The sequence below is a fragment of the Sarcophilus harrisii genome, chromosome 5 (genome assembly GCF_902635505.1).
Source record: "Sarcophilus harrisii chromosome 5, mSarHar1.11, whole genome shotgun sequence".
NCBI lineage: Eukaryota > Metazoa > Chordata > Mammalia > Dasyuromorphia > Dasyuridae > Sarcophilus > Sarcophilus harrisii.
The window spans coordinates 229041295-229068308 of record NC_045430.1 but is presented as its reverse complement, the minus strand read 5'-3'; the positions used below and the strand labels follow the sequence as shown (position 1 = coordinate 229068308).

Here is a 27014-nt window from a genome sequence, read left to right as displayed (position 1 = left end):
ACAAGAATGTTTTGAGTGGATTTGGGGCATGGGAGAATCAGAATTACCTTGTAGTCATTTCTGTTGTCCATAGAAAGTTACTGGGGTCAAGGGACATTCCAGGTGTGGAATAATCTTTAATCATGTAAGGCTGGACTCAAAAAGTATAATTTTAGCAGCATAATAAATCATTCCCCTTATAACATAATACCTCTTTTTATGCTGTTTGGATGATAATTATCCTGCCTTGCAACTTCTTTGCTATCTGTGCTATCCTCAATCCCTTGTCTAAGAATTTTCAGTTTTTCAGTTTTGCCAGCAGATGTCTCCATTACTCCCTCATACTTAGGAACAGTCGCAGAAAGAAGTTGTTTTTATTTTTTAATCAAAACTAAGGAAGATGATTTAATAATTTGCCTAAAATGAGCAGATGAACTGGAAACTGCTTTCCCTCTTTTTTTGAGGCAGAAATGCAAACCTACTTATTCTTTCCCTCTAAGTCCCTAGACATACCCCAGAGCAAAAAAAATTCTTTAACTGAAAATAGGAAATATCAACACTATCCTCCAAACTAGGTTTACTTAGTAAACTGCAAAATCTCTGTTGTTTCTCCTATGGTACCATATCTTTTGCAACTCCTACTCTTCCTTCTCCTCCTCCACTACCTCCTTCTCTTCCTCCTCCTCTTTTTCTTTCTCCTCTTCCTCCTTCACCACCAGCACCTCTTTTTCCTTTTCCTCCTCCCTCTCTTCCTTCTACCCCTCTTCCTTCTCCTTCTCTTCTTCCACCTCCTTCCCTTCTTCCTTCTGTCTTCACCTTTCCTTTTCTCCTTTCCCCTCCTCCCCTCCTTTTCGTTTCCCCGTTTCCCCTCCTCCGCAGCCGCCTCTGTATTCCTCTGGGTTCAGCACTGGACAGCTCTCTATTCCTGCCCTGTAAAAGGAAGCCTGATGATTGACAGATGAATCGACCATTTAGGGAGCGAGATGACTGAATGCCGATCTACAAGGACCCTCTGAGCGCTAATGAGGGGGTTAGTTGTGGCCAAGCTGTCTAGTTAAAGAACTCCCTCCGCCGGACCCCGGCCCCGCCACCCCCGGCCCAGACTGGAAAGAGGGAAGAAAGTGTTTCCTTGGTCAATCCTCGATACTTTTAACCAGCCACTTAAGCATCCTCTCCTCTATAGAGATAAGCACACATCCTCTTCCCCCCCCCCACCTCCTTTCCCCCCAAATTCCCTCGCCGCTTTTCTCTCTCCAAAATATATTTTTGCTTCTTCAGGTTTCCTTGCAGTGCCCCCACCCCCAACTCCGTGTGTGTGTGTGTGTGTGTGTGTGTGTGTGTTTCTGTGCGCGCGCAATCAGAGCCTCCGTGGGAAGTGAATGAGGAGGAGCTTGAGTTGGGGAGGGGGGTGAAGAGGGGAGAACCTGCCACTGGTTAGATGATGGAGCGGCGCTTGCAGGCGGCAGCAGCAGAAGCATCTCGTTAACACACCTCAATGAAAACGGCAGTGGAAACGGATGGCGATAAAGACGTAAGCAGGCTAACTATAGCTGCCGTGTAGCGAGATGGGATGTAACCTGCTCAGATCAAGGCTGCGAGGTGCGTAATCCCCAGGGCTAGCCTATTGTGGAGAGGAGATCGCAGTCAGCATTGCCACAGGTGACTTGGTTTCCTGCTTACAGTGGCTTTGAGATCCAGGCTATTTTTAAAAATTCTTATTTTTAAAATCTCCACCTCCTCCCCTTGATACCATCTGTAGAAGGAAGAAGACTAACAGTAGTAATACTATTACGATTATTAATAAAAAAAATTGAAAAGTGACTTCCCATCACCTCTACTCCCCTCACTCCGAGACAGCCAAGAGACATGGTTTACCCCTTACTCTTTTGCCTCCTGCTTTCTCAACTGGGATTGGAAACTGCGGGTTCCAGCCGTGACCCACCAGGGCGCCTGGAACCCCATAGAGAGAGGACCTTTAGAGGGAAACAGCATGGTCATCAGTCCGCCCGAGTCTCAGACTCTTCGACTCTCTGGAGCCGGTCCATCGACAGCACCATCTTGGCGCAGAAACTCTCCGAGGAGGTGCCCACGGACGTGGCCTCTTACCTTTACACCGGGGACTCCCATGAACTGAAGCGAACCAATTGCTCCGGCCGCTTCGAGCTGGCAGCTGGCCTGCCGGGGAAGTCCCCCGCTATGGTCAACCCGCACCCCTCCTTGCACGGGGCGATGGACACGCTTATCTACGCCACCAACTTCCTCAACATGATCAATAAGTCACTAGAGCAGAACTTGCAGGACGACCTGGAGTGGTACCAAGCGCTGATCCTAAGCATCTTTGAAGATGAGCCTAGCATCTCACGGGCAGCCATTACTTTCAGCACCGAGTCGCTGTCCTCTTCAGCCCCCCAGGTCTTCCTTCAGGCCACTCGTGGGGAGGGTCGGATCCTCCTACAGAACCTGTCCTCCTCTACTCACTACTCGGCCAACGCCACCCTGGAGACCGAATGGCTTCACGGCCTGAGGCGCAAATGGAGGCCCCATTTTCACCGCCGAGGCTCCAACCAGGGGGCCCGGGGTCTGGGCCACAGTTGGAGGTTCCGGGACAGCTCAGGCGGGGAAAGGAATCAGATCAGGTGGTCTCTGCCGTACCTGGAGTGCGAGAACGGGAGTTACAAACCCGGCTGGTTGGTGACTCTCTCCGCTGCTTTCTACCGGTTCCAGCCTAATGTGGTTCCCGAATTCAGGTAAGAAGAAGAAGCAGAGAAACACACACACACACACACACACACACACACACACACACACACAAGCACACACCAAGCAGCATATTGATGTGTGTGCGTGTGCGTGTGTTTATGTGAGTGTGTTCATGCGCGCGCGCCTGCGCGTGTAAAGGGGGTGCTACTATGGTTCTGTTACCCTGCCTTATCCTAGGGACTGGGTGGGGGACCCTTCATCTAAGCATGGTAGAGCGGAGAGGATGTCCCCCTCCCCACTTGTAAACGCTAACTACTCAAGAAAAAAAAAAAAAAACATCTTTCCTTTTCACCCACCCTGTACAGGGAAAGGAGAAGAAAATATGGGCTGTACTCTCTCTTCTCAATTGGGTCAGGTTTTTGGAGAGGGGTAGGGGAGCTCCTGTTGAATCGAGGAGTTGTGATCAAACGCTGATTTCCTCAATCCAGGGAACTGCATAGAACCCCTGGAAGAGAGTTTTTCGTATCCCAGAGAATAAAAGTGGCGGGGACTGGGGAAAGAGGGGACTTCAGCCAGAGAAGATGAGTTTCTTGTCTTCGTCACTCCCAAGTCTGTAACCTCTGCCTCCTTTCAGTGTGAACAGTTTGACTCTGGCCGCCTGTGTTATTGGCTAGGTAGCAGAGAGTATAATTAGCAAAGGCACAATTCCCTTCAAGATTTCGTTAAGGGCAGCAAGCACAGGCAATAGATTCTGGGCTAGAGAGAACATCACTGTCTACTTAGTGGACCACCTCCGAGCTCCTAGCCCAGTTGTTGCCTTATCTCTCTGATGTTTAAAAGACTAAACCTTTCACACCTGCTTTTGGCAGCTTTCTAAGTTAGCTGAGGATGGAAAAGATCTGGTTGGATTTGGAAGATTTAAATGTTGTGGGAAGAGAATCGTCACTGTAAAACTGTGGAGTTTGATAATAATATGAAATTAGAAAAATAATTGATTACCTCTGAAGCACTTGACCTTAAATGACCCTATCTTGGAACAACCCCTTCTGAAGGGGAGGAGTGAGGACAGTTGAAAAGGGTTGAAGTAGGAAATTCCAGGAGAAATCTGGAGTGTGACCCTCTCCTAGTTCCTCAGACTTTGTATGTGGAGATTCTTGAGTTTCCAGAATCTTAAGATTCTTACTTTGTTTCTTTTTTTAAACAGTCAGAAATCATAACATTATTATTATTATTATTAATGCTCTCTCTCTCTGAGCAAGCAGCTAAGCTGACAAAAAGGAGACAGTAGGCTATAATGATGGAAGACTTGGTTTGAAAGAGGTCTTTGCCCTAGTCTGGGACTTAGTTATGAGCTTGCTGTGGAACCTAAAGAGACCTTATGTATACAATTAGGGGCTTATTATGTATGGACCCTTTCCTTTAGTACTATTTAGGTGATAGTACTAGAAAGGAAAAGAAAATCAGATTTTCTTTCTATGACCTATGCAGATTTTTTGGTTTTATGTTTTGCTTTCTGTTTCTCTGTCTCCCTCTTTCCTCCTTCTCTCTTTTTCATCTTGAACACTCCTCCCTCTCTCCCCAATCCTTTACTACTAGATTGCCTCTTGATTACTGCACTGATCCTATTAGGAAGAGCTGTCAAATTCCTTGCTATCTAATTTACTTGGAGGAACAAAGATTAGTTAGGTACTGTGAGTTCCTAGAATCTGTAGTTTGTAGGAGAATGGTTTTCTAAGGCATCCAAAGCAAAGGAATCTCAGGAATTCTTGAGTTGGGATGAAAGTTTTGTACTCAAAAGAATTTTACAAAGAATTTCTATGGCAAAGAGATACAAGTCTTGTATCTTGGATCTCTGAAAGACAAACCCATTCACACCTGCTTTTGACAGCACTCTCAGTTATGGATTGTAGTTTATTAAATTACAGGTCTTTTGCAAAGCATTTGTGTTGAAAAGATTCTAGAGTTCTAGGCAAATATCCTTGGGATCTTCAATTAGCCAAGATCTAAAGCTTAGCAAGCCAAAGGCCCCAGGTAAGAAAACAATACACTTGTCACCATTCTCTTGCTTGGGTCCAGAGGTCCGTTTCTGAAAACGGAACCTGCTGATAAAAAACATGAAACAGGTCAAATTTAAGTAGAGATTAGCCAGCAGGGGTCATCCAAGTAACAGAACAAGCTACTTATTTCCTCTTAGACCCTTCGGCATCATACTCTATGATTTCCAAAGGTTGATGGGGGAGGAGTTTTGATATATAGCCAAAGCACCTGTCCATGGATACTTGTAACCCGAATAGTTTAAATACACTGTTCAATTCTCAAGCATCTTTTAGGGGAATAAGAGATGAGAAACAGTTAATAGAACTAAAAATAGACGTTTGTTTTATATACTTAAGGGAATATTTACATGAGACTCATTTTCTTTTTTGATCTCTACACTCATAAAAGGAAGAGTCATTTCAAACTCTTAGTCATCTAATGTGGGCTTTTCTTTTTCTTTTGCTCTTCTTTAAAATAACAGATATAAACACAAAAAATAATACATTGAGACACAAATGAATCATTTCTTGGAAACTAGAAGGTTAGTCAAGACATTATGTTAAAAAATAAGTATTTTGGAACTCAGTGATTTGAAAAAAAAATCCTATAATGAAAAGTCTATTGATAAATGATATTTAGTGAAGGAAAAACCAACAAATTCTCTCTTAAGCTTTAACTCTCACTTGATAGTTCAGAATGTTTTTTCTTTATTTAGAAGTTTCAGTCACTGAACCATATTATTTGTAAAAGAAGTAAATCTATAATATTAAATCTTATAATAAAGTAGAAAAATTACTCAATTGCTATTACTATTTCTATTTAATTGCTATAGAATATTTCAAAAAATTATCTCCTTTTAAAATATAAATGACAGAAGTATATTAAAGTTCAAAATTCAGTTTAGAACATAGATGAGAAACAGATATTAATTTCCCATCTCTTTTTCGTTCCAGAAATTTGCATGCAATTCCATTAAACTAAATATTTCTTGATTCATTGATTATGGACAGATGATATAACACATTTAAATTCATTTCAGCAAAAATTAATTGAGCACTTATTATGTTGAAAGCCTTGGGCTAGAAGCAGTAGATATAGGAAGAAAGATTTAAAATGAATATAGTTCTCAGCATAATCTTATAGTATATGTAATAGTAGTAGGTGGCACTTAAATATAGGCCTTTTAAAATTTCAAAGTGCTTTATAAATATCTCATTTCATCTTCACAACCACATTGGGAGGTAGGTGTTATTAGTATGCCCATTTTTCTGATGGGGAAACTGAGACAGACAGTGGCCTACTAAGTATCTGAATCTGGATTTGAACTTGGTCTTCCTGACACAAGTTTAATGCTCTATCCATTTCACCACCTGGCTATTATTAATAATAATGGAGTACTCATTCCTTTGATCCTCTTTCAATTCTTTAGATAAAACCATAGATCTAGAACTTGAGAGGATTTTAAGTACCATTTGGTCCTAACTCTTTTATAGTTGAGGAAATTGGGATCCAGAGAGGTTCAACAACTTGTCCATTTTAGCACAAGAGAAGATTATAAGCTGCCATTTGATAGCACGAAGAACAGTGGGGCAAAATTAGTTATTGAATCTAGCTTCTTCCTGGATTATGATAAATTGGGGAGGCAATTTAGTTTTTTCCAGTCCATGTTCAAGAATCAATAATAGGATTTAGGGTTAAGAAAATACATTATTAACCCTAAGAAACTTGAACATAAATATTAGATCATGTCTCGTTGAATCAATAAGCAATTTTTGGATAGATAGGACTATTTGAAAAATAATTCTTTCTGTATGTGAGTGTCATTTCAAAATCCTATATGACACTAAATAGTACCCTTCTGAAGGTGAGAGACACAAGCAAGGTATTATCTGAAATCAGTTGTCAAACTTTGGAAGAAAATTTGAAGCTCATGAGTCACAGTTATCATAAAATTCTAGAATTGTGATATCTTTTTCATGTTTAACTTAAATTTTTCCTAGTACAATTTTTATTTAGGTTCTCCTTCCCCCCCACTACCTCCCCTCCCCCCATTAGTGGAGATGAAGATTAATGGTCAGCATTATCCTTATAGCAATTATATATTCACAGATTTCCAGACAGTTAAATTATTCTCAGTTGTTATAATCAGGTCTAGAACATGAAATGTGTTGCCTGGAGGAGATAACGGTGACAAGATCCACATATCACACCAACATAGAGAGTAAATGGCAGCTAGATGTCAGACTGGTATAGATTGACTTATTTAAGTAACTTAAAAGGAGACATATTAACAATAATGTCTATAAAAAGTTTTGGTTTCTATCTCATCATGATGTGATTTAATAACTTACTGCCTCTTGTTCCATTAATACTCATTGAAGGAGAGCAATTTCCACTGTAGAAGAGATACCCCAAGCATATCCTAGGATCCCAATACTGGCTGTTTCCTGTGATCTGTGGGGTGGATGGCTGATGGCTCCTTAAACACCTAGCCTATGGAAAACCCCAATGGGGTAAAAAAGAAATCTTGAACAACCTGTTCCTTCAGAGGTCTTCAGAGTGACCTTATAACTGCATCCTATATTTCCTCTTGTTCTTCTTATACATCATTTTTCCTTTGTTTTCATTTGATCCTGTTAATGTTTGATTTATTTGTATAAAAGTAATAACAAATAACTAATTCATGTGAATGGCTGACATTTTTTGCCAGCTGTTATGGAAATCTTATTTATGTTTATAATCTCAGTTTGTTTCTCAAGTCACCTTGCTCACAATTTAGATATTGACTTAGCACATTGAGATGTATTCATAAGGAAGTTACATCCTTTTATTCTTGGGTTCTCTTTAAATATGGTTGACCTGTGCTTACAGTGAGAAAAATAGATGAATTACTATTTGGGATGGTCCAGCAATGGGGTTATCCTTTCCTTGAGGTACTCTCAGAATTTTCATAGAAACATTTTTGAATTGCCTTAACTTTCTTATCTTAAAAAAAAAAGCTGTCACATTTTCAGCCATTTTGGTTTGTTTTCTGATTTTCAGCAGCTGGGACAATGTGTTATTGTGCCATTTGCCAGAATAAACATTTGAAAATAGAAATGGAATATGTATTCCTGCTACTTAGGAGCCCTCATGAATAAATGTTTCAATTCATACTTAAAAAATTGTCATCTGCCATTGGGTTTTAATTCAGCAACTTTGAATTGAGAAGAAATTTAGAAAGATGAACCTGTCTACAACTATTCTTTGGCCTGCTTACTAAAGGATCACCCTCTTTTTTTCTTCATGAAAACACTGACCCTTGCTAACATCTTTAAAAAAAGACAAAACTCTGACTGTATTGGATTAGGTGATTACTAAATAGAATCAAACATTCCACTTAAAAATAAAAATATTCAGTCAGAGCAGATAAAATCTCAGTTTCTATATCTGGAAAAGTCAGCTGAAATTTTCTTAGGGCCAACACAAAGTTGCTGTCTCCGTAGAATTCTAATTTAAGGACTACAACAAACAGCTAATCCCTTCCTCAAGATAATTGTATAAATATTTTGGGGATGCCTTAACTTTCTTATCTTTAAAAAAAGGCTATTACATTTTCAGTCAATTTGATAGGTTTTCTGATTTCCAAAGATTATTTTTTTTTTACTCAGAAGATGGGACAATGTATTATCTTAATATTTGCTGAAATAAGCATTTGGAAGTAGAAATAGAATTTCCAAAATGGAGAAATTTTATTTGAGGAATATAGGCTTTTCTACTGGAGAAGGAATTGGAATTCTTGCTTATTGGATTTTATAGTTTCAACTGCCAGATAAGCCCATGCTTCTTTCAGCTTTGGAAAGCTAGCTGAGTTTGCTGTGTTCTTTTTCAGGGTTTTAAAGATTTCTCATTTCAAGTCCAACAGCACTATTAAATCCAACCTATTCTATATTTTAATATGACATTGTAATACACAGAGATGCCAAGAAGTAGCTGCTCCAGTTATGTTTTAGACCAATGTGTTTTTAGTATGAGAATGCTGATGACTTTTTTTTTTCACTACAAAAACGGGTGGATCCAATATGCTGCCCCTTTTCAGTCCTGAGATGGTATTTGTATGATTATTTAAGCAGAATAGCTACATAGTACATTGGGATCATCATAACATCGATAGAATAACTGCCATCATCTGAAAAGAGGCAACTTAGTGATAATGAGAATAGACTCTGATGTAAATAGTCTTATTAGGTACTGATTGGGTACGATTCTGACATTTTCTTTGAGCAATAATTCCTTTATCTTTTAGTCTTTTCCTTTCCTCTCTTCTCCTTTTCCTCTCTTCCACTGTTTCCCACTATTGCTAACATTTTCTACGTTTGCTTTCTTATTCAGTTAAATACTCACAAATCCTTCCTTGATAAATTGAATTATGTAGTAAAACTTTAGCTAATAATAGTTGGGAGGTGGGTGGGAAATGGATGTTCAGGTAAATTTGGGTTAATAGAAATCCTCATTGGTTTCATATAAAAAAGTTTTTGTTGAATTAATTTATAAATAATTCATTCTTTCTTTTATTCACCAATTCGTGAATTTCTCTGTCTCTCTGTCTCTATCTCTTTCTGCTCCGAATCTGTCTCTGTCTTTTGTCTGTCTCTGTCTCTGTATCTCTGTGTCTATCTGTCTCTCCTCTCACACCTAAGCTGGAAGCACAGTGGTTACTTACTGCCATTGTAATTAGCAAGGGAGTTTTAATTTATTAAATTTATGCCCTTAGTAATTCAAACCTTCTTTAGGCCTTTTGAGTCAACATATAAATGTTTAACTTTATGTGGACAATTGAAAAAGCATAAACTCACAGAAACAAACCTCTCAGATTAAGAAATCTACCAACTTCAATAACAAGGATTACAGGTGAACTCTATGATGCTTTACAGCAAACTTATTTTTTTAAAAAATAATTTATTGATAATACTCCGAACTTAACAAGCACCAGATAAACTGAGCATTTCTACATGTAAGCACAGATTTACACTAAGAGTAGATGAATTTTCCTTGTAAGTATTCAACATATTCTGTGTATTACTTTCAAATCTGTCCTTTCTGTGCTTCCGACTGAAATTCTGTTCTTTTCTGTGCATGTGTAACTTTACTAGCAAGGCACTGTGAAATAGTAGACAGGGAGCTGGTTTAAGTTCCACCTCTGACACAAAATGCTTATATAATCCTGGGCAAGTCACATACCCAGTGCCTCAGGCATCTCTAAAAACTTTATTTATTTACTTTTGTGAGGCAATCGGGGTTAAGCCACTTGCCTAGGGATACACACAGCTAGTAAGGGTTAAAAATTAAGCTTCTGAGGCTAAATTCAAACTCAGGTCCTCCTGACTTTGGGGCTGGTGCTTTATCCACTGTTCCATCTAGTTGCCCTATCTCTGAAAACTTTAAAATGAAGAAAAGGTGCCAATGGGAAGTTCCTCTTTGGGAACTCTTTGCACTGATGAAGTCACAGGACCATTAAAAAACAACAACAATAACAACAAAACTTTATTCCTGGAGGAAGTACAGTGTAGAGTAAAAAAATCAAATAGCTTTGATAATGGTTTGCTATACAAGATACATAGGAAACTGAAAGAAATATATAAGACCAAAGGCCATTTTCCAATAAAAACCAGTATAGTTGGATGTAGGAAGGCACTTAAAAACCAGGTCCTGGAGCAGCACTTTCAGAGTAGAAAGATTATGGATTTTGGAAGAAAAGATTTCAAAGGACTCACAGAAAGGATAGAAAAGAACTCTAGCTGAGCCCATGAGTAGGAGCTAATGTTTGCATTCTGTTCTGAGACTGTGGGCAAATCACTTAACTTCTCAGTGCTCCAGGCAATCCTCCAAAATGATACATTACAAAGCAGTTGCTGTTATATATTGGTAGCAGTTCTTCTCTGGAAGTTCTATACATCCAGGAAATCATGTCCTTTCCCTTTTTCCAATGCACAATAAAGACATACTTGGATTTTAATAAATCAGTTTCATAAGTACAGACTGAGAAGATGGATCTAGTGGAGACAGACTGAGGATTTTAGTGAAATGTATGTTCATCAACAGGATTTTGATGGCTTCCAAGAAAGCTAATGTTATATCAGACTTCACTGAGAAATAATGTCCAGGACTAGGGAAATGACAACTTCATTATGTTCTGTCCTTGTTCTGAGTGATCATTTGATTAGATAATGCTTTATGTAATTGCTGTGATTCATATTATGATTCAAGGGGCCACTAATGTATGAATTCCTAATAGCAGAAGGAACACTAAATTATGGACCGAGACTCTGCATGCGATTAGATTCATTTATTGCTTCTTATACACCAAAAACCTTTAGTCCAATAGTCATTCATGGAGATTGTTTTCCTTGGTGCAAGAAATAATTGTTAAATAGTATCTATCATAATGATGAGAAGTTTATCACAACCTCTTGTAAATTTAGTTTGTTAAAAATTTGACCATTTCCTCCCTTTGTAACTTTTGCAAAAAGACTTACTGCACATTTTGCCTCTTCCTCCCTCTCTTTAATCTCTTACTCTAAGACAACACATTGTAGCTTCTTTGAGGTCAGTATTAGCTAACTGGGAAGAAACTGATAAGGATAGGTCTTCCAGCCAGCTAGCCACCCATCTGAGATGAAGTTATCTGATGACAGCAAATGTTGTATCAAGGTCAAGTTGTCCAAAAGACCAATAACGAATTCAGAAAGGCTATTGATGACCTCAGCTACCAATATTCTGGATATCAGAATCTCTCATAAGATTTTGATATCAGATTAAGAACAAGACTGATAAATGTCAGAAACAAGGAATTTTCTCAATATATACTTTTTTTTTCCTGAGGCAACTGGGGTCAAATGATTTGCCCAGCTTCACATAGCTAAGAAGTGTTAAATGTCTGAAATCAGATTTGAACTCAGGTCTTCCTGACTTCAGGGCTGATGCTCTATCCATTGCACCACCTAGCTGCCCCTCAATATATACTTAAAAAAACTTGCTGGCATGTATGTAAAATGTGATCTGAGTTTGTTTTCAGCTTTCAGTGGTTTGGTAGCAAAGTTTACCATGCAGCCCTTCATTTAGAGTATATTTATTGCCAGTTATTGGAGTATAGGCAGAAGAGATCAAACACTTCTTCAATATGACTCTCAAAGCTGACATCTAGTCAGACCTTCTTTTTGAGGACTATTTACAATTCCACTTACCATATTTTTAGAAGAACATTGATAACTTTATTGAACATGAGGGTGACAAAATGAAGGAAGGTCTTGAAATAATGATTGAAAAAAGATATATTTGGCTTGGAGATCAAACCCATCTTTAATAATGGCTAGGGAAATAATAGCTGTCTTCAGATATATAGTTTGTCACGTGAAAGGAGAATGAATTTTCTTCTGTATGGTACCTCAGAGCAGAACTCGTAGCAAAAAAAAAAAAAAAAAAGGAAGCTGCAGAGAAGACAGTTTAGGCTTGGTATGAGGGAAATTCTTGATAATTATGTATTATAACCTATGAAAAAGGAAACATGATTGATTTGGGAGATTGTCTCTTCCAGAGGTTTTAAAACGAAGGCTAGAAGACTGCTGGTAGATGAGGTTATAGGTTGAATTGATTACTTTTTCATCTCTGGTTTGAACTAAATGAATTTTGGCAATCCTTGCAAGTCTGAGATTCTTTGGTTTGTGATCATCCAGTTCACTGACTACCAGAAAAGGGGTATTTTTATTTGTGGTTCATTTACAACTTAATCCTGACAAAGTAAAAAATTCAAAGAGGAAGAACAGACAAGAAGTATAGCAGGAAAAAAAAAGAAAAATAAATAGAAAAAGGAGTAATAGTTAGGGGAGACTAGAAGCAGTGACTAGGATGGAGAGCAGACCTATGACAATGATGGGAAGTGACAAACTACAGAACACTAAAGAGAATAGCCCAATAGAGTTGGGCCATTCAGTCAGAGGGACTAGTACAATATACCCAATAATCCCAGTGGGTTATCTGAAGAAACACCAACTGAAACAGGTCTGAGGGCATGCAGTCAAAGGGAAAGTATTGCTCATATCATAGTCTTAAAGGGAATCACTCTACTAATGATACACCAACAACTGAGGTCTGTACAGCAGAGTGAAAAGAATCAGCAAAATCCTACTTGCTTCAAGAGATTCATAGGACATAACTGTATCCTGGAAATGAAGAGCTAAAGTCACATTAATGATACAATAGTTTTCTGGGGGAGGGAATGTATGGTCATTAGGATAATGGCAAGCTAAGCTATAATACTTTACTCTTCACTGTGTATATATATACAGTAAATGGATTGGGGTGTATTGGAAGAACCCTTTTACAGTAAGGATTGCAAGCCTTTTTGAGGGGAAAAGCAAGGTTAAAAAAACACATAAGAAACTCATGCTGACCTTAAAAACAAAAAGGGAGATCTGGATATAAGCTGAAAAGGGCAAGAATAAAACAATTTTGAAGGACTTATTTAGCACTGGTTAACATATTCTGTGGCATCTCTGCTCAGAAAAGGATATCTACATAAATTATTTTCAGATTCTGATTCAAATAAAGTCACTGATCACTGTTATGCTTTTTGTGTAGTTCAATTAGTATACTTAAGATTTTGTCTTTATGAAAGATTTTTTTTGTATTTATTAACCCTTTAAGCAGTAGATCTACAAATATAGTTCCTTCTCTAAAGGATCTTACATATTTTCAGAGTAAACATCTTGTAGACATGTAAGTAAGTATAAAATATACTCCAGGTAAGTATAGGACTATTTTTGTGGGTCAAGGATTTGGGGAGGCTTCATTAGGTAGGGGGAAAAATCAGAGGGTATACTTAGCTTTGGCTCAGTGTTGTTTAAAAAAAAGAGGATTTCATTTTGAAAATATGAAGAATGCAGAGAAGCAGGGGAGACTCATATGAACTCATGAAAAGTAAAGCAAGGAGAACCAGGAAAATGATATATACAATAATTACAACAATGCAAATTAAATAACAACAAAACTGAATGCTGAGTAATTATAACTAACAAGCTTGAGCCCAAAGAAGAAATGTGAAAATGTTATAGATTCCTTTAACATTAGCACTATGGGTTGCCACTTTCCCCTATTGAAGTTTCTGGTGTTTGCAAATTTAAGATAATCTGGAGCTTTCATAGGTTCTATATCTGGACCTTCCATTTGGAGGATGCACGCTTACATATGGATGAATGGATAGAGAAAGCCTTTGGACTGGCCTTTTGCTGTTTTTGTATCTCTAGTGAAGGAAGATTTCTGGACCACAGAGTTACCTGAGGACACACAGCAAAACTATCCTATTACTGGAAGACAACCCACCCCGAAGAAACTTAGGGTTCAGGTTAAAAAGTTATTGATCTGTAGACTTTTTCTTTCTCTGAGCTCTTCCTGGGCTTGCCTCAATTTTCTCATATGGATGATCATTACACTGACTGACCTCCTAGAAAGTGGTTGTTTATTTGTAAGCCCCAAAGGGTCAAGAAATATTTCTAGTGTCCTGGGTATCTAGTCCAATGGCTGACATATAGTAGGAGCTCAGAAAAGTAGGGCTGCTTCTATTTTGGAGTTATTGTTAAAAAAAAAAAACCCTCCATGAAGACTGGCATCAGTATTGCTATGTATCATTAAGGTTGATTTTAAAATAACATTCTGCCTCAGAGATTTTTTAAAAAATCGTCTCATTTTAGCTGCCATTTTCTTCTTTCTCCTTTCAGTGACTGCCATTCTGTTTGTTTCCTCTCTCTGCTCTGGTGCATGAGGTTCCATTTTCCTATCTGTGCCAAGTCAGCTAAAGTAAAAGCATAAGCTTTAATCTTTTTCTAACTATTTCACATCTGTCATTCATAAAAAACAAACAAACAAAGAAATGAGGAAACTTGAGGAGGAGGAAGATGCTTGAAAAAAAGATTCCTGCACTTAACTTGGTTTGGTGCATTTCTGTTATACAGGATTGAAGGTGTAAAGTCAAAATACTCCTAAGCCCTAGAAAATAGGTGAAAAGAATGAAAGGAGGGGGGGATCCTTCATTCTCTGGATTTATGTCATCACTTCACCTGAGATGAAACCCTACATATCCTGACTCCTTGTAGGCAGACTGGTGGCTATTCTTATCCATAATTTTATGCTACATGGTCTCTCATTGTGTTGAGACCCTCAAGGGTAGGAACTGGATGAACAACCAACTGAAGGTACAAGTAAGAACAGAAGAAAGTAGAAAAATATATACTTGAAACATAATAGCAGGAGCTTTTTGTTGTAGGCCTAGGAGGGAAAAAAGATATATATGAATGGAGGTTTATAATTCAATATCAGGGACACTAGCAACTGAGAATTGGAATTCTAGGTTTCAGGAAATAATATTTAAAAAATTCACCTCACCATAAAAGCAGAATTCAGTTATTAACTATTGACCTTTATTTCTTAGAACAGAGTTCTTGTTTCTTGTTATGTGGGCAATGATGTATAAAGATTCCTCTGAATCATAAGACAGAGATTAATATATGCTTTATTTCTGTCTATTTTCCCTGTCTCTTTCTCTTTGTTTCTATCTCTTTATCTCTCTTTCTCTTTGGGTGTAGTCCAATAAGGTGGATTTAATGTGCTAGATAGAATATGAATAAGTAAGAAATTAGATTTTTAGTGGGTGAAGGGAAATCAGTAGGAAGGACCTCATTGAGGAGTTGGTCCAAGAGACAAAAATGTCCCTTTGAGAAAATGGGATTAGTAGTAGTACCAGATAGTAAGGCTAGCTGGCTGCCTGTAATTGTGTGTGATTATCGAATACCATGAAGCCTCCTTACTGCCCAACCCTACCTAAAAAATTCCACCTTGAAAATCCTATCTTGGAGATACAGACATTCTTTAAACAACAATTAAATGTTAAATTATAAGTATTTTTGGGACAATAATATACTGACACCAAGGTATAGAGTGCTAAAATAGATGATATTAGCTCCTTTCAAGGGAAGCTGATTTTTGGTGGGGATAAGTTAGATAAGAATGAATAGGAATCAGTATAATACAGTGGAAAAACCACTAACTTTATCAGAGACCATGGGTTCAAATCAACCTTTGACTATGTGACCTCAGAAAAGTCACTTAATATCCCCAGGCTCATTTTTGTATTTGTGAAATGAAAATAGATGGCTTTTGAGGTCCTATGTAGGATATGCCACAGAAGAGGCATTGGGAATGGGAAAAAGCATCTAGTTGCCTGAAGTTAATCTTTGCTGAGTTTATAACTTTATTGATAAGAATATAATAAAAGGACACAAAGATACACATGCATCTGATTAAAAAAAAGATCATAAAAATTAGACAGTTTAGTGACTAAATGAATTATATGAAAAATTGAAATTCAATTTTTCATATAGAAATAAATGGAAGAATCACACAAAAATATTAGAGATAATAATAATATGCCAAAACATATATAAGTACTTTTAGGTTTATGAAGTAGGACCGTAACAATGATCTGATATTATGAAGTAAATTGGATAAATATTGTTGTGCCATTGATTAGTCATGTCCAAATCTTCACGACCCTATTTGGAGTTTATTGGCAAATATACTAGAGTAATTTTTCATTTCCTTCTTCAGCTCATTTTACAGATGAGGAAACCAAGGCAAACAGTTAAAGTTATTGTTGAAGTTATATATTAAAATATTATTTTTTTATTATTGAGAAAACAGTTCAGAGAAGATACCACAATTAGTCATTATTGGAGCTGGGACTTGAACTCAAATTTTATTTTTCCCAATCCTGTGTTTTTTCTACCATAATTTATAGACTAATTACCTATTCAAGAAACTGAAGCCTTTTAGAATTAAATCAGAAAAATATGTAAAAGTAGAGGATGGAGGTAGAACTTGTCCAGTTTTAAGTCTCAGCTTTTCTGAATATTGGGATAATAGCGCATACAAACTAGCTGTGCCTCTAACAGGGGTCAGCAAACTCTAGTCCCTGGACCAAACTGTCTCTCTGTTCTTGTACTGTGACAGATTTGTCCTTCTGACTACCATTTACTAGACACTCAATCAAGTTGTTAAATCTGTTTTATCTAATTCTGATTTGAAAACCATTTTTAAGAACAGAGATCTAAAATATTGAAGGGAATTTAGAGATCATTATTATCCAGTTGACCACCCATATTATACAGATAAGGAAAATGAGTCTTAAGAAACTGGAAACTAAGTGGATGCCCATCAATTGGGGAATGGCTGAATAAGTTATGGTATATGAATATTATGAAATATTATTGTTCTATAAGAACTGATCAGCAGGATAATTTCAGAAAGGCTTAGAGAGACTTACATGAACTAATATTAAGTGAAGTGAGCAGAACTAGGAAATCATTGTACATGTTAACATCAATATTATACAATGATCAATTGTGATGAACATGAAATGAGATGATTGATGCCAGTTCCAATGATCTTGTGATGAAGAGAGCCATCTATACCCAGAGAGAGGACTGTGGGAACTAAATGTGGATCACAACATAGCATTTTCACTCTTTTTGATGTTGTTCACTTGCACTTTGTTTTCTTACTCATTTTCTTTCCTTTTTGATCTGATTTTTCTTGTGCAACAAGAGAATTATATAAATATGTTTATACATATTAGAATTAACATATATTTTAATATGTATAACATATATTGGATTGCTTGACATCTATGGAAGGGGGTGGGGGAAGGAGGGGAAAATCTGAAACACAAGGATATGCAAGGGTCAATGTTTAAAAATTATCTGTGCATATGTTTTGAACATAAAAAGCTTTAATAAAAAGGAAATTGAGCCTCATTGAGGGGAAGTGACCAATCCAAACTCATCTAATAGATTAGTTTTCAAAGGCAGGTGACTTGACTCCAAATCCAGGACTCTTTTCACTGCTCTATATACCTCTCATTTCAGATCACTGTTTCTGGACTTCAAATTCAGTCACACGAATGAAAATTTTACCCTGAATAATTTTCTCCTAAACTATATTTCCTAAGCATCCCTGAACATTGAGGTTTTACTGTGCTTAAAATAAGCTTTTAAAAAAAATACAGCTTTTTAAAATTATTCTTGGTAACTCTTAGTTTTTCAAAATATGTAGGCTTTCTTTCTTTCTTTCTTTTTTTTTTTTTACAAAAGCTTTTTATTTCCCAAATCCATGCAAAGATAATTTTCAACATTCACCCTTGCAAAAAGTTGTGTCCCAAATTTTTTTCCCTTTCTTCCTCCCACCCCCTCCCTTGGACAGCAAGTAATCCAATATAAGTTAAATGTGCAAATTCTTTTAAACATTTCCACATTTATCATGCTGCACCAGAAAAACCAGATCAAAGAGGAAAAAATGTGAAAAAGAAAAAAGCAAACAAACAACAGCAAAAAACGTGAAAATACCATGTTATGATCCACCTTCAGTTCCCCCAGTCCTCTCTCTGGTTACAGATGGCACTCTCCATTACAAATCTATTGGAATTGGCCTGAATTACTTCATTGCTACAAAGAGCCCAGTCCATCAAAGTTGATCATCACATAGTTTTACTGTTGCTGTGTACAATGTTCTTTTGGTTCTACTCACTTCCCTCAGCATCATATCATGTAAGTCTCTCCAGGCCTTTCTGAAATCATCCTGCTGATTGTTTCTTATAGATCAATAATATTCCATAACATTCATATATCATAACTTATTCATTCTCCAACTGATGGGCATCCACTCAGTTTCCAGTTCTTTACCACTACAAAAAGGGCTGCCACAAACATTTTTGCACATGTGGCTCCTTTTCCCTTTTTTGTGATCTCTTTGGGATATAGGCCTAGTAGAGACATGGCTGGATCAAAGAGTATGCACAGTTTGATAGCTCTTTGGGCATAGTTTCAAATTGCTCTCCAGAATAGTTGGATCAGTTCACAACTCCACCAACAATGTATCAGTGTTCCAATTTTCCCACATCCCCTCCAACATTTATCATTATCTTTTCCTGTCATCTTAGACAATCTGAGAAGTGTGTAGTGGTACATTAGAGTTATCTTAATTTTTATTTTTCTGATTAATAGTGATTTAAAGTATTTTTTCATGTAACTACTAATGACTTTAACTTCTTTATCTGATTGTCTGCTTATATCCTTTGAACATTTATCAATTGGAGAATGGCTTGTGGTCTTATAAATTTGAGTCAATTCTCTATTTATTTTAGAAATTAGATCTTTATCAGAGTTGGATATTAAACCCCTCCCCCCCAGTTTACTGCTTCCCTTCTAATCTTGAGTGCATTAATTTTATTTATACAAAATATTTTTAATTTAATGTAACCAAAATTATCCATTTTGCATTTCATAATGTTCTCTAGTTCTTCTTTGGCCATATATTCCTTCCTTCTCCACAGATTTGAGATGTAGACTATCCCTTGTTCTGCTAATTTGCTTATAGTATCACTCTTAATATTTAATCATGAATCCATTTTGATCTTTTCTTTATATAGGGTGTTAGGTGTTGGTCAATGCCTAGTTTCTACCCTACTATTTTCCAATTTTCGTAGCAATTTTTGTCAAATAATGAGTTCAGATTGTAGGCTTAAGTGCTAAAAAGGATCTTAGAAGTCTAGTTCAATTGTTTCATTTTACAGATTGGTACATCGAAACTCAGAGACACAAAGGTCTTTGTGTGCCCAAGGTCACACAGGTTGTAGAGAATTTGAGTACAAATCCTCTGACTTCAGTCCTTATTATTAGATTGCACTTGGATCTCCTTATTTCACACTTCAGATTGTCATTGTCTTCCTAATGAAGACTGGACTGGATTTCCAAAAAGCCTTCTAAGAACATGAAGTCAGACAGAAAATGTTTGTCAGTGCATGAAGTGTTGGCAAGTATCTTTGGGCCAGACGGTTGAAAGGTGACCTGGGGGAAAAGAGTTTCTTTGTGTTTGAGAACATGATGTAGTTACCAAAATTTTCAAGATCTTTTTGATTAGGAAGTGGGAAGAACAGAGCTTACAATTCATTTTGCTCTAGTGATATATTGCCATGTTTAAAACCAGCAAACTAAACACTAGGTTGGGAAAACAAACTTAAATCGATTCCTGGCAGTGTCTCTTGAAGAAGACTGAGTGCCAACAAAGATAGATAGAAGAGAAGATAACTTTCACAATGACCTCCCCCTTAAACTGGACTTTCTTATGAGGTAAATTTCCCTTATGATGACATGCTATAACAGGGATATATCCATACCTAATTCAGAAGAACTTATTGTTTGTAGAAATGTATTACAATTGAATGTGACCCCATGGACTTTAAAAAAGCATTGCATACCACCATTAAAAAATAAGGAAAAAACTCTAAAATATTTTCAATCTTAATAAGAACTAATTTCCAATGGGAAAAACCATATTTGGTTGCCACATAATCTCTAATTACCGTTAATATCATTGTTAACTTATCACTCAGGTTACAATTTGGATTCAGCTAAGCTCTATTGAAAACTTGGGTGAAGATCAACTTGACACCATGTTGACAAACCAACTTCTATTAGGCTGTTGACATTTGAATTTTTGTTCCTGGTTTCCAGGTACCATTATTAGTCTAAGGGATGAGGTTTTTAGGTTTATTTCTGATTGTTGTATCATTAGTGGATGAAATAGGAAAGAAACCCTATGCTATCTAAGTCCATTGCAAACAGAAATCAGAGAAAACATATATAGGAGACTGTATTCCAGACTATGCAGGATGAAAGAATCCTTCCATTGGGAGTAAGGTACCACAGCTCTCACCAACTCTATCCTACCTCTCACCAACTCTATCCTACCCCTTACACAGTTTTAGGGAACTGATCTCCACCAATTAGGAGGAAGTCCTATTACCAATGGGCTTTGAGATTCAAGTTACAATTACTATTAGTGATATTACTTTAATTCAATTAATGAAGCTTTTAATAAATGCAGGAACTGTTGTATGTGTCATTTTACCTATGATTTTCTAGTATAACCTTGGCACATTTATAACTTAGTAGACAAGTCTTACAAGAGTTTTCTGAAGCTCAGACAGATAGTAATTTGTTCATGGTCTTACACTAATAAGTCATACATAAGAGGCATCATATAAATCCAGGTCTTCCTCTTTCCAAGTCCAGCTTACCCATGTCATCCTGCTTTTATATATATATATATATATATATATATATATATATATATATATATATATGCATATATGTATATGTATATATATATATATCATCATTATTAATAATGTTACCTGAATGCCAAGATAGTAATAGAGAATTCCATTTTGAATTCATAGGATCAGAGCCTATTCTGTTTGCCTTAGTCTTATCAAATGTCATGTCTTCAAATAGAATTTCAAAAGGAGAATGCTAAATAACTTTTGCTCCAAATCTCCAACAGGTGATGAATATTCCTCAAGAAATTAGAGAAGGGATGAAGGAAAAGAAGCTTTGGGCTTTCTGTTTTAGAGTGTGAGTTGCAGAAGATGACAGAAAAGAGACTGAGTGGGTCTGCTTAGTGGGATCCACAGTGAGTATATAGGCAGCAAAAAATTTCCCTTCCAAAATAGGATCACACAAACTTCTACCCAACAGTCATATCCAGAGGCAATGAGTTTAATTTTCATCTAAATGACTTCTATTTGCCAAAGTTCAAGGTTTGTAGGTACAAAAGGTTGGTTGGGTAAGAGAACAGAAAAGGAGTTTATCTAGTTCTTTTTTGGGAAACAATTCTGCTTTATAAATAGGGGGAATAGGGGCAGCTAGGTGGTACAGTGGATAGAGCATCAGTCCTGAAGTCAGGAGGGCCTGAGTTCATGTCTGGCCTCAGACACTTAACACTTCCTACTTGGGTGACCCTGGGCAAGTCACTTAACCCCAGTTGCCTCAGCAAAAACAAAATAAAACAAAATAAACCAAAACAAAAAACACAAGACAAATAAATAATAAATAAATAAATAAATTGGGACTATAAATTCTTCATTAATATGGCTTTTACTTTCTCTTTCTTTTTTCCTTTAGATATGCCCTTTTTTCTCCTCCTGGTAGAGTAAATCCTTAATTTACAGTATTGGGGTGTGGGATGTGTGCAGGGAAAATTAGTACCTAATTGTGAGGGCTGCTAAGCTCTTTACAAGGCTGCTTTCCACCTTTGATGTCCACTTGATCCGCTTAATTCTAATCTGTGGCTCCAAGAGGCTGTAGCATGTACAGCAGTCACCCCGGCAAACCATTTTGGCAGATAGGCTAAACTAGGTTGAGGTTGAGGATAACCTAGGGGTCTCAAACTCTATGGTGAGTTAGGTGGGGGTGTCTATCCTAAGCATAGGAAGACTTCCTCTGGTGGAAATGGGTGGATAAGAACAGTGTTTGGGAATGGGGGTGGTTCTTAACCTGAGATCCATGGACTCTTCCCTACACAAGGAGTTTTTGGAAAGATTTCAGGGGATCTTTGAACTTGGATAGAAAAATTACATCTTCAATTCAATAGAATTATTTTCTTTTGCAATCATACGAATTTTCTTTTATGAACTTAAAAGCCTTTTTAGCTATAACCAGGCTTAAGGTCCCCAGTCTTTAATTATTACTATTCCCCAAAAAGGTTTTTAAATAGAATCAAATGCTTATCTTGTATGGTTCTAGGCTCCTGAGAAAATTTAAAGGAGGACTTTGCTTTTATGGGTTTACAATCAGGTAAGGAGATAGGGGATACTGAAGTCCTCATGGTTTAGTAATCGTCTCCCATGATTGGTATTGATTAAATTCCAGGAGCACTTTTGGCTGGCAGGCCCTACTCAATCCCCTGGTAAACTTGTGGAATGCTAGGTTTGGAGTTTAGAGTCAGGGAAATTAGGAACCAGGAACAATTAGAGGCAGTCCTCCCTTCCTCTAGCACAGATTAGCTCTGTGACTGGCAAGCTACAACTCCTCAAGTAAAGAAAGTAAGTTACTGTTTCCCCAAGCACACGGTACAATGGATACAAACATTGGGTATTGCTTATCAGATCATACAATTTTCCTTCTCCCCTACTTCTACCACATGGAGCAGGAGTTGACACAAAAAATTAAGAATTACAAAATAAAATTTTGTGGATTTCTTCCAATCTGTTGGCTATGGACATGCTTCCTCATATGTCTCAGTTGTTAAAACACATAGCCTATAAGGAGATGGCCCAATGAATTGTTGCCTTCTTGCATTTAAGAATAGAGGTCTGTTTTTTTTTTCCTTTATTTTTCCAGAGTCCTTGTATGCTGTATCTGAAGCACGGATTCCCCTGCCCTCCCCCCCCCCCCAACAAAAACAACAACAGTAACAACAACAACAAAAACAAAACAGGCAAAAGGAGCAGTCTCATATAAGTACACTTCACTAGTCAGGCAAAATGTTCCTTCTAAGCCAAAGCAAAATTGAGAAACATAGGGGACATGAACTATCAAAGTGGTCCCATTAATCAGGGGATATAATATAATCATGTGGTCACTGACTGAATGCTAGAAGAGATATTAGATTTATTAATGACTCATTGGTTTAAAAATGTATGATTTCTTAAAATTCAATCTACAGCTTTAGGTAAAGAGAGGTAAGATTATTCCATATAGAAAAAGAACCCCCAACATGTATACATTGCCATGGTAGCTGCTGTGAATGAAATCAGAGGAACTCAGATTTGGAGAGGACCCAAGAGACAATCTAGACCAGCCTGTAATGGAACAGGAATTCCCTTGGCAACATCCAATAAATAGCCATCCAGCTTCTACTTGAAACCTAATGAAGGGCAACTTATTTTTTTCCCTAGAGAATTCAGAAGCATAGGAAGAAAAGGGAATGTGAAAAGGAGAAAGAGATTAAATATAAGTCCCTCCCCCAGAAGAAAAAAATTATACCAAATTCCTATTCTCCTTTTATGTATGAGGAACTCAGTCTTCATAGAAGTTAAATGATATTTTCTAAGATCTATAAGCCATAAATGACAGAGGCAGAATTAGAACATGACTCCGCTCATTCCAAAGTCATTGCTTATCAGTGGGATTCTTTGGTCCCATTTTTTTCCACCTTTGTTTTAAATCTTTTAGCATTTTAAATGGTAAAATGCTTTCTCATTCCCTTTTTCTGGATCTTCATTTCCTCCCCTGCCCCTGGATTTTTCAGTTTTTTAATTGATCACGGCCTTGTTTGTAGAATAGTCCCTGGAAAGGCTTGGAAAAACTTATCATACTGAATGGGGTCCTTTCTGGAATGCGGGGAATATTGCCAAGTGAGTGAATGCTACCCTATTCCACCCCCCTTCTCTGGCAGGGAACCTGAATGGAGATTTTATTATGTCTTTTTGATTAGAACAGGACAGTCAAATTTTTCTTAAATGGCAGGACAGAAAAGAATATCTAAATGAGAAATATTTAAAAGTCTTAAAGGGAATTCCTTGAACTATGTTGCTCACTTCTAGCTACAGATGACATTTTCAAACTTTCCATGACTTGGACTACTTTTACAGTTGCCTTTGGTGACTTTATCATTCATATCACTAAAGAAAAGTAGTTATTTTGAGAGTTTGGAACTCAGGTCTGGGTCAAGAATTGGGTGAGGGAGGACAGTATATTACAATACTGGCTACTTAGGAGTGTGGAAGAACACAGAAAGGGAAGAAAGAGCATCAAAGACAAGTCTTACTTTTTTCAATATTCTGCTTAGACCATTTCTATACCTTGGATTTGGGAAATGCATTATCTCTCACCTATCTAATATATTACATGACTTCCTTGCTCCCCAAATTCAGGCTATTAATTTAACATAGTTCAAGTATATTATAAAATAATTGGTTTTTTGAAGGCTAAGTTGGTAACTGAGTCACTCTTTAAAACTTATTTATGTGGGAAAATACCTTCTAAATACCAACCACCACCAACGCTGGGAAGACCTGGATCTATCCCTAAAATGGGGACTTCTTGTATGACTCATTTTCCTCCCACCATAAGGAGCTACTGCCTGGAAACTATTGAAAGACTTCTATTGGAGCTATCCTACATAGAAATGCTTTGGTTTTAACTTCAGTTATAGCTCTTCCCAGGTATTATTTTTCCTGGAATCTGAGGACTTAAAAAAAAATCTCTTTTCACAATCCTTTCCCCATTCCCCTAAGACACCTTTTCTATCACCATTACTCCACCTTCAGTGAAGCAGCTCACATAGAGCTAGTAATTCTATTCCTAAGGGTCAGGCATCCTTGTGGGAGCTGGTCTTTTCAGGGGACAAAATAAGAAGCTCTAACTACTCCATGGCCCTGGAGAAGATTCAAAAAGCAATATTGCACTTTGGTTGTATTGAAGCATTGAGCATCACATTTACCTCTCCCAGGGCAAAAGAGAGGAAAGACAAAAGAAAGGAACTCTTTTCCTACCAATTAAAAGCCAAATCCCACACTTCCTCAATAGGAAGTCAGTTCTGTTCTCCCAGAAGCTTTGTAAAGCCTCCCAGGTGTGATGAGGGCGGCTCTAATGAAGATGAGTCAGCATTTTGATTTCTCAGCTGGGAAACCATAGCTCCTTCTCTTGCCTCATTTTCTGCAAAAAACAAAATGAGACCAAAAAAAAAAAAAAAGATTCTTCATGAACAGAGTTGGAAATTTGAGTCTTTTGTTTGGGTTAAGTCTCTTAGGCTGGGCAAACAACTCACTATATGTAATTTACCAATTTATTTGCCACAGAAGGAATCTTGGTAAACACAATACTTGTGATGATTCTCATTTGCTTGGTATGTCCTGGTTGAAACAGTCAATTAACAAACATTTATTGGATGCCCACTGTGTGCCAGACACTGTGCTAAGGCTTTTATAGAGTTAGCTGTCAATTTCATGAGACAGTTCAGGTACTTCCTACTGGAATTCATGAATCATTGCTGAAGCAGGAAATACAAAAAAAAAATGCCATTTATTTGAATATTTTAATTACCTTTATGTATTCTGGATATAATTCTCAGCTACAGAAGATGACCAAATAAGTCATAATGACTCTTCCGAATAGACTGGCTGCCTGACTTTTCTCTGAGTAATCCCTAAAGCAAAGTCAGAAATATGGATGAGCTTTCATCCTGGATGGCCATCCCTTGTGGAGCCCAATTCTATGGAAAGGTACCAGGAGTAATCAAAGCATAATTATCTGAATGAGGAAGCTAGAGGGTCTCAGGGGTGTCCATACCCAAGGTTATCTTGCTATGAAGTTATAAAAATGGAATTTCTTCATATTCCACTGCCCTGTCAGGGACATGGGTCAGCAAAATGGAGGAGGAAGAGCCATTCTGTGGTTTTTAGTGAAACTCCACTTATAATGTAATTTATTATGGAAAGGAAAACAGTAAAAAAAAAGCTGCTAATTTATTCTACTTTTCATAAGGTCAATGTTAAAGATGAAAATTGTTAGAAATGAGTTAATACATAATGAGAATTTACCAGATGTATCAAGGTGTGGCTGCTCATGCTTTTTACCTTTTCAAAACTTATTTTACAAGTCATAGAATTATAGCACAGAAATGACCAGAGTGATTTACTTTGGTTCCTTTGCTCTAGGTAATTTAACACCTTAGCCATATTAAGTTTTATGGGATTTAATTCTTAGCAAACCCAATTAAGTATGTTTAGGTCAGGACTAATATATAAGTAGAGACAATTACTCACATGGTATGATTTTTAAGGTAACTGAAAGGATAGCTACTTTCCTGTAGCAAGGCCAGTCAATATGTCTAAAATTTCCCATTTTTGAATGGGAAATTCCCTCCTTAAAGGTTCTCTAGAGTTAGGGTTACTTGGTTAAGGCACTGTGTACATAGGAGATTAGCTTGCTGATACCCTTATCAGGCATCTGTTTATTAGATTAGCAACTCATTCCCCTGGGATTTAGAACACTGGTGTCACACTCACATAGAAACAGGGCCACTAAATCATATATAAGAATCCCTGCAGGTAGCATATTGACTTAGAAAAAAATGCATTAAATAGTCATTCCATTCATTCATTTTTCTATTAATATTTATTTTGTTAGAGAATTCATTCATTCATTTACCTATTTATGTATGTGTATTTGTTTTGCTAAATATTTCCCATTTTAACCCAGTTTGGGTCACTTAGTTGCATTTAATGCCTTGTACCTAGAAGATAGTAGAATATTATTTGGAAAACTTTGTCTCTGATTTTTAGTGTAGAAAATGAATCATAACTATAGAGCCTTTACAAACTGCTTTCCTTACACAGTAAATAATATTAGTAAGTTTTTTTTCCTTTT

At 37.0% G+C, this 27014-nt stretch overlaps 1 protein-coding gene across 1 annotated transcript in view; it reads left to right on the top strand.

Moving 5' to 3' along the window:
• Positions 1–1220: 1220 nt before the first annotated feature.
• Positions 1221–27014, top strand: part of GPR158 (G protein-coupled receptor 158) — a 386507-nt gene continuing 360713 nt past the window's right edge. Inside the window, exon 1 of the mRNA XM_003771868.2 lies at positions 1221–2726. Coding sequence (XP_003771916.1) covers positions 1846–2726 — 881 coding nt within the window. The 5' untranslated portion in view covers positions 1221–1845. The remainder of the gene's footprint in view (positions 2727–27014) is intronic.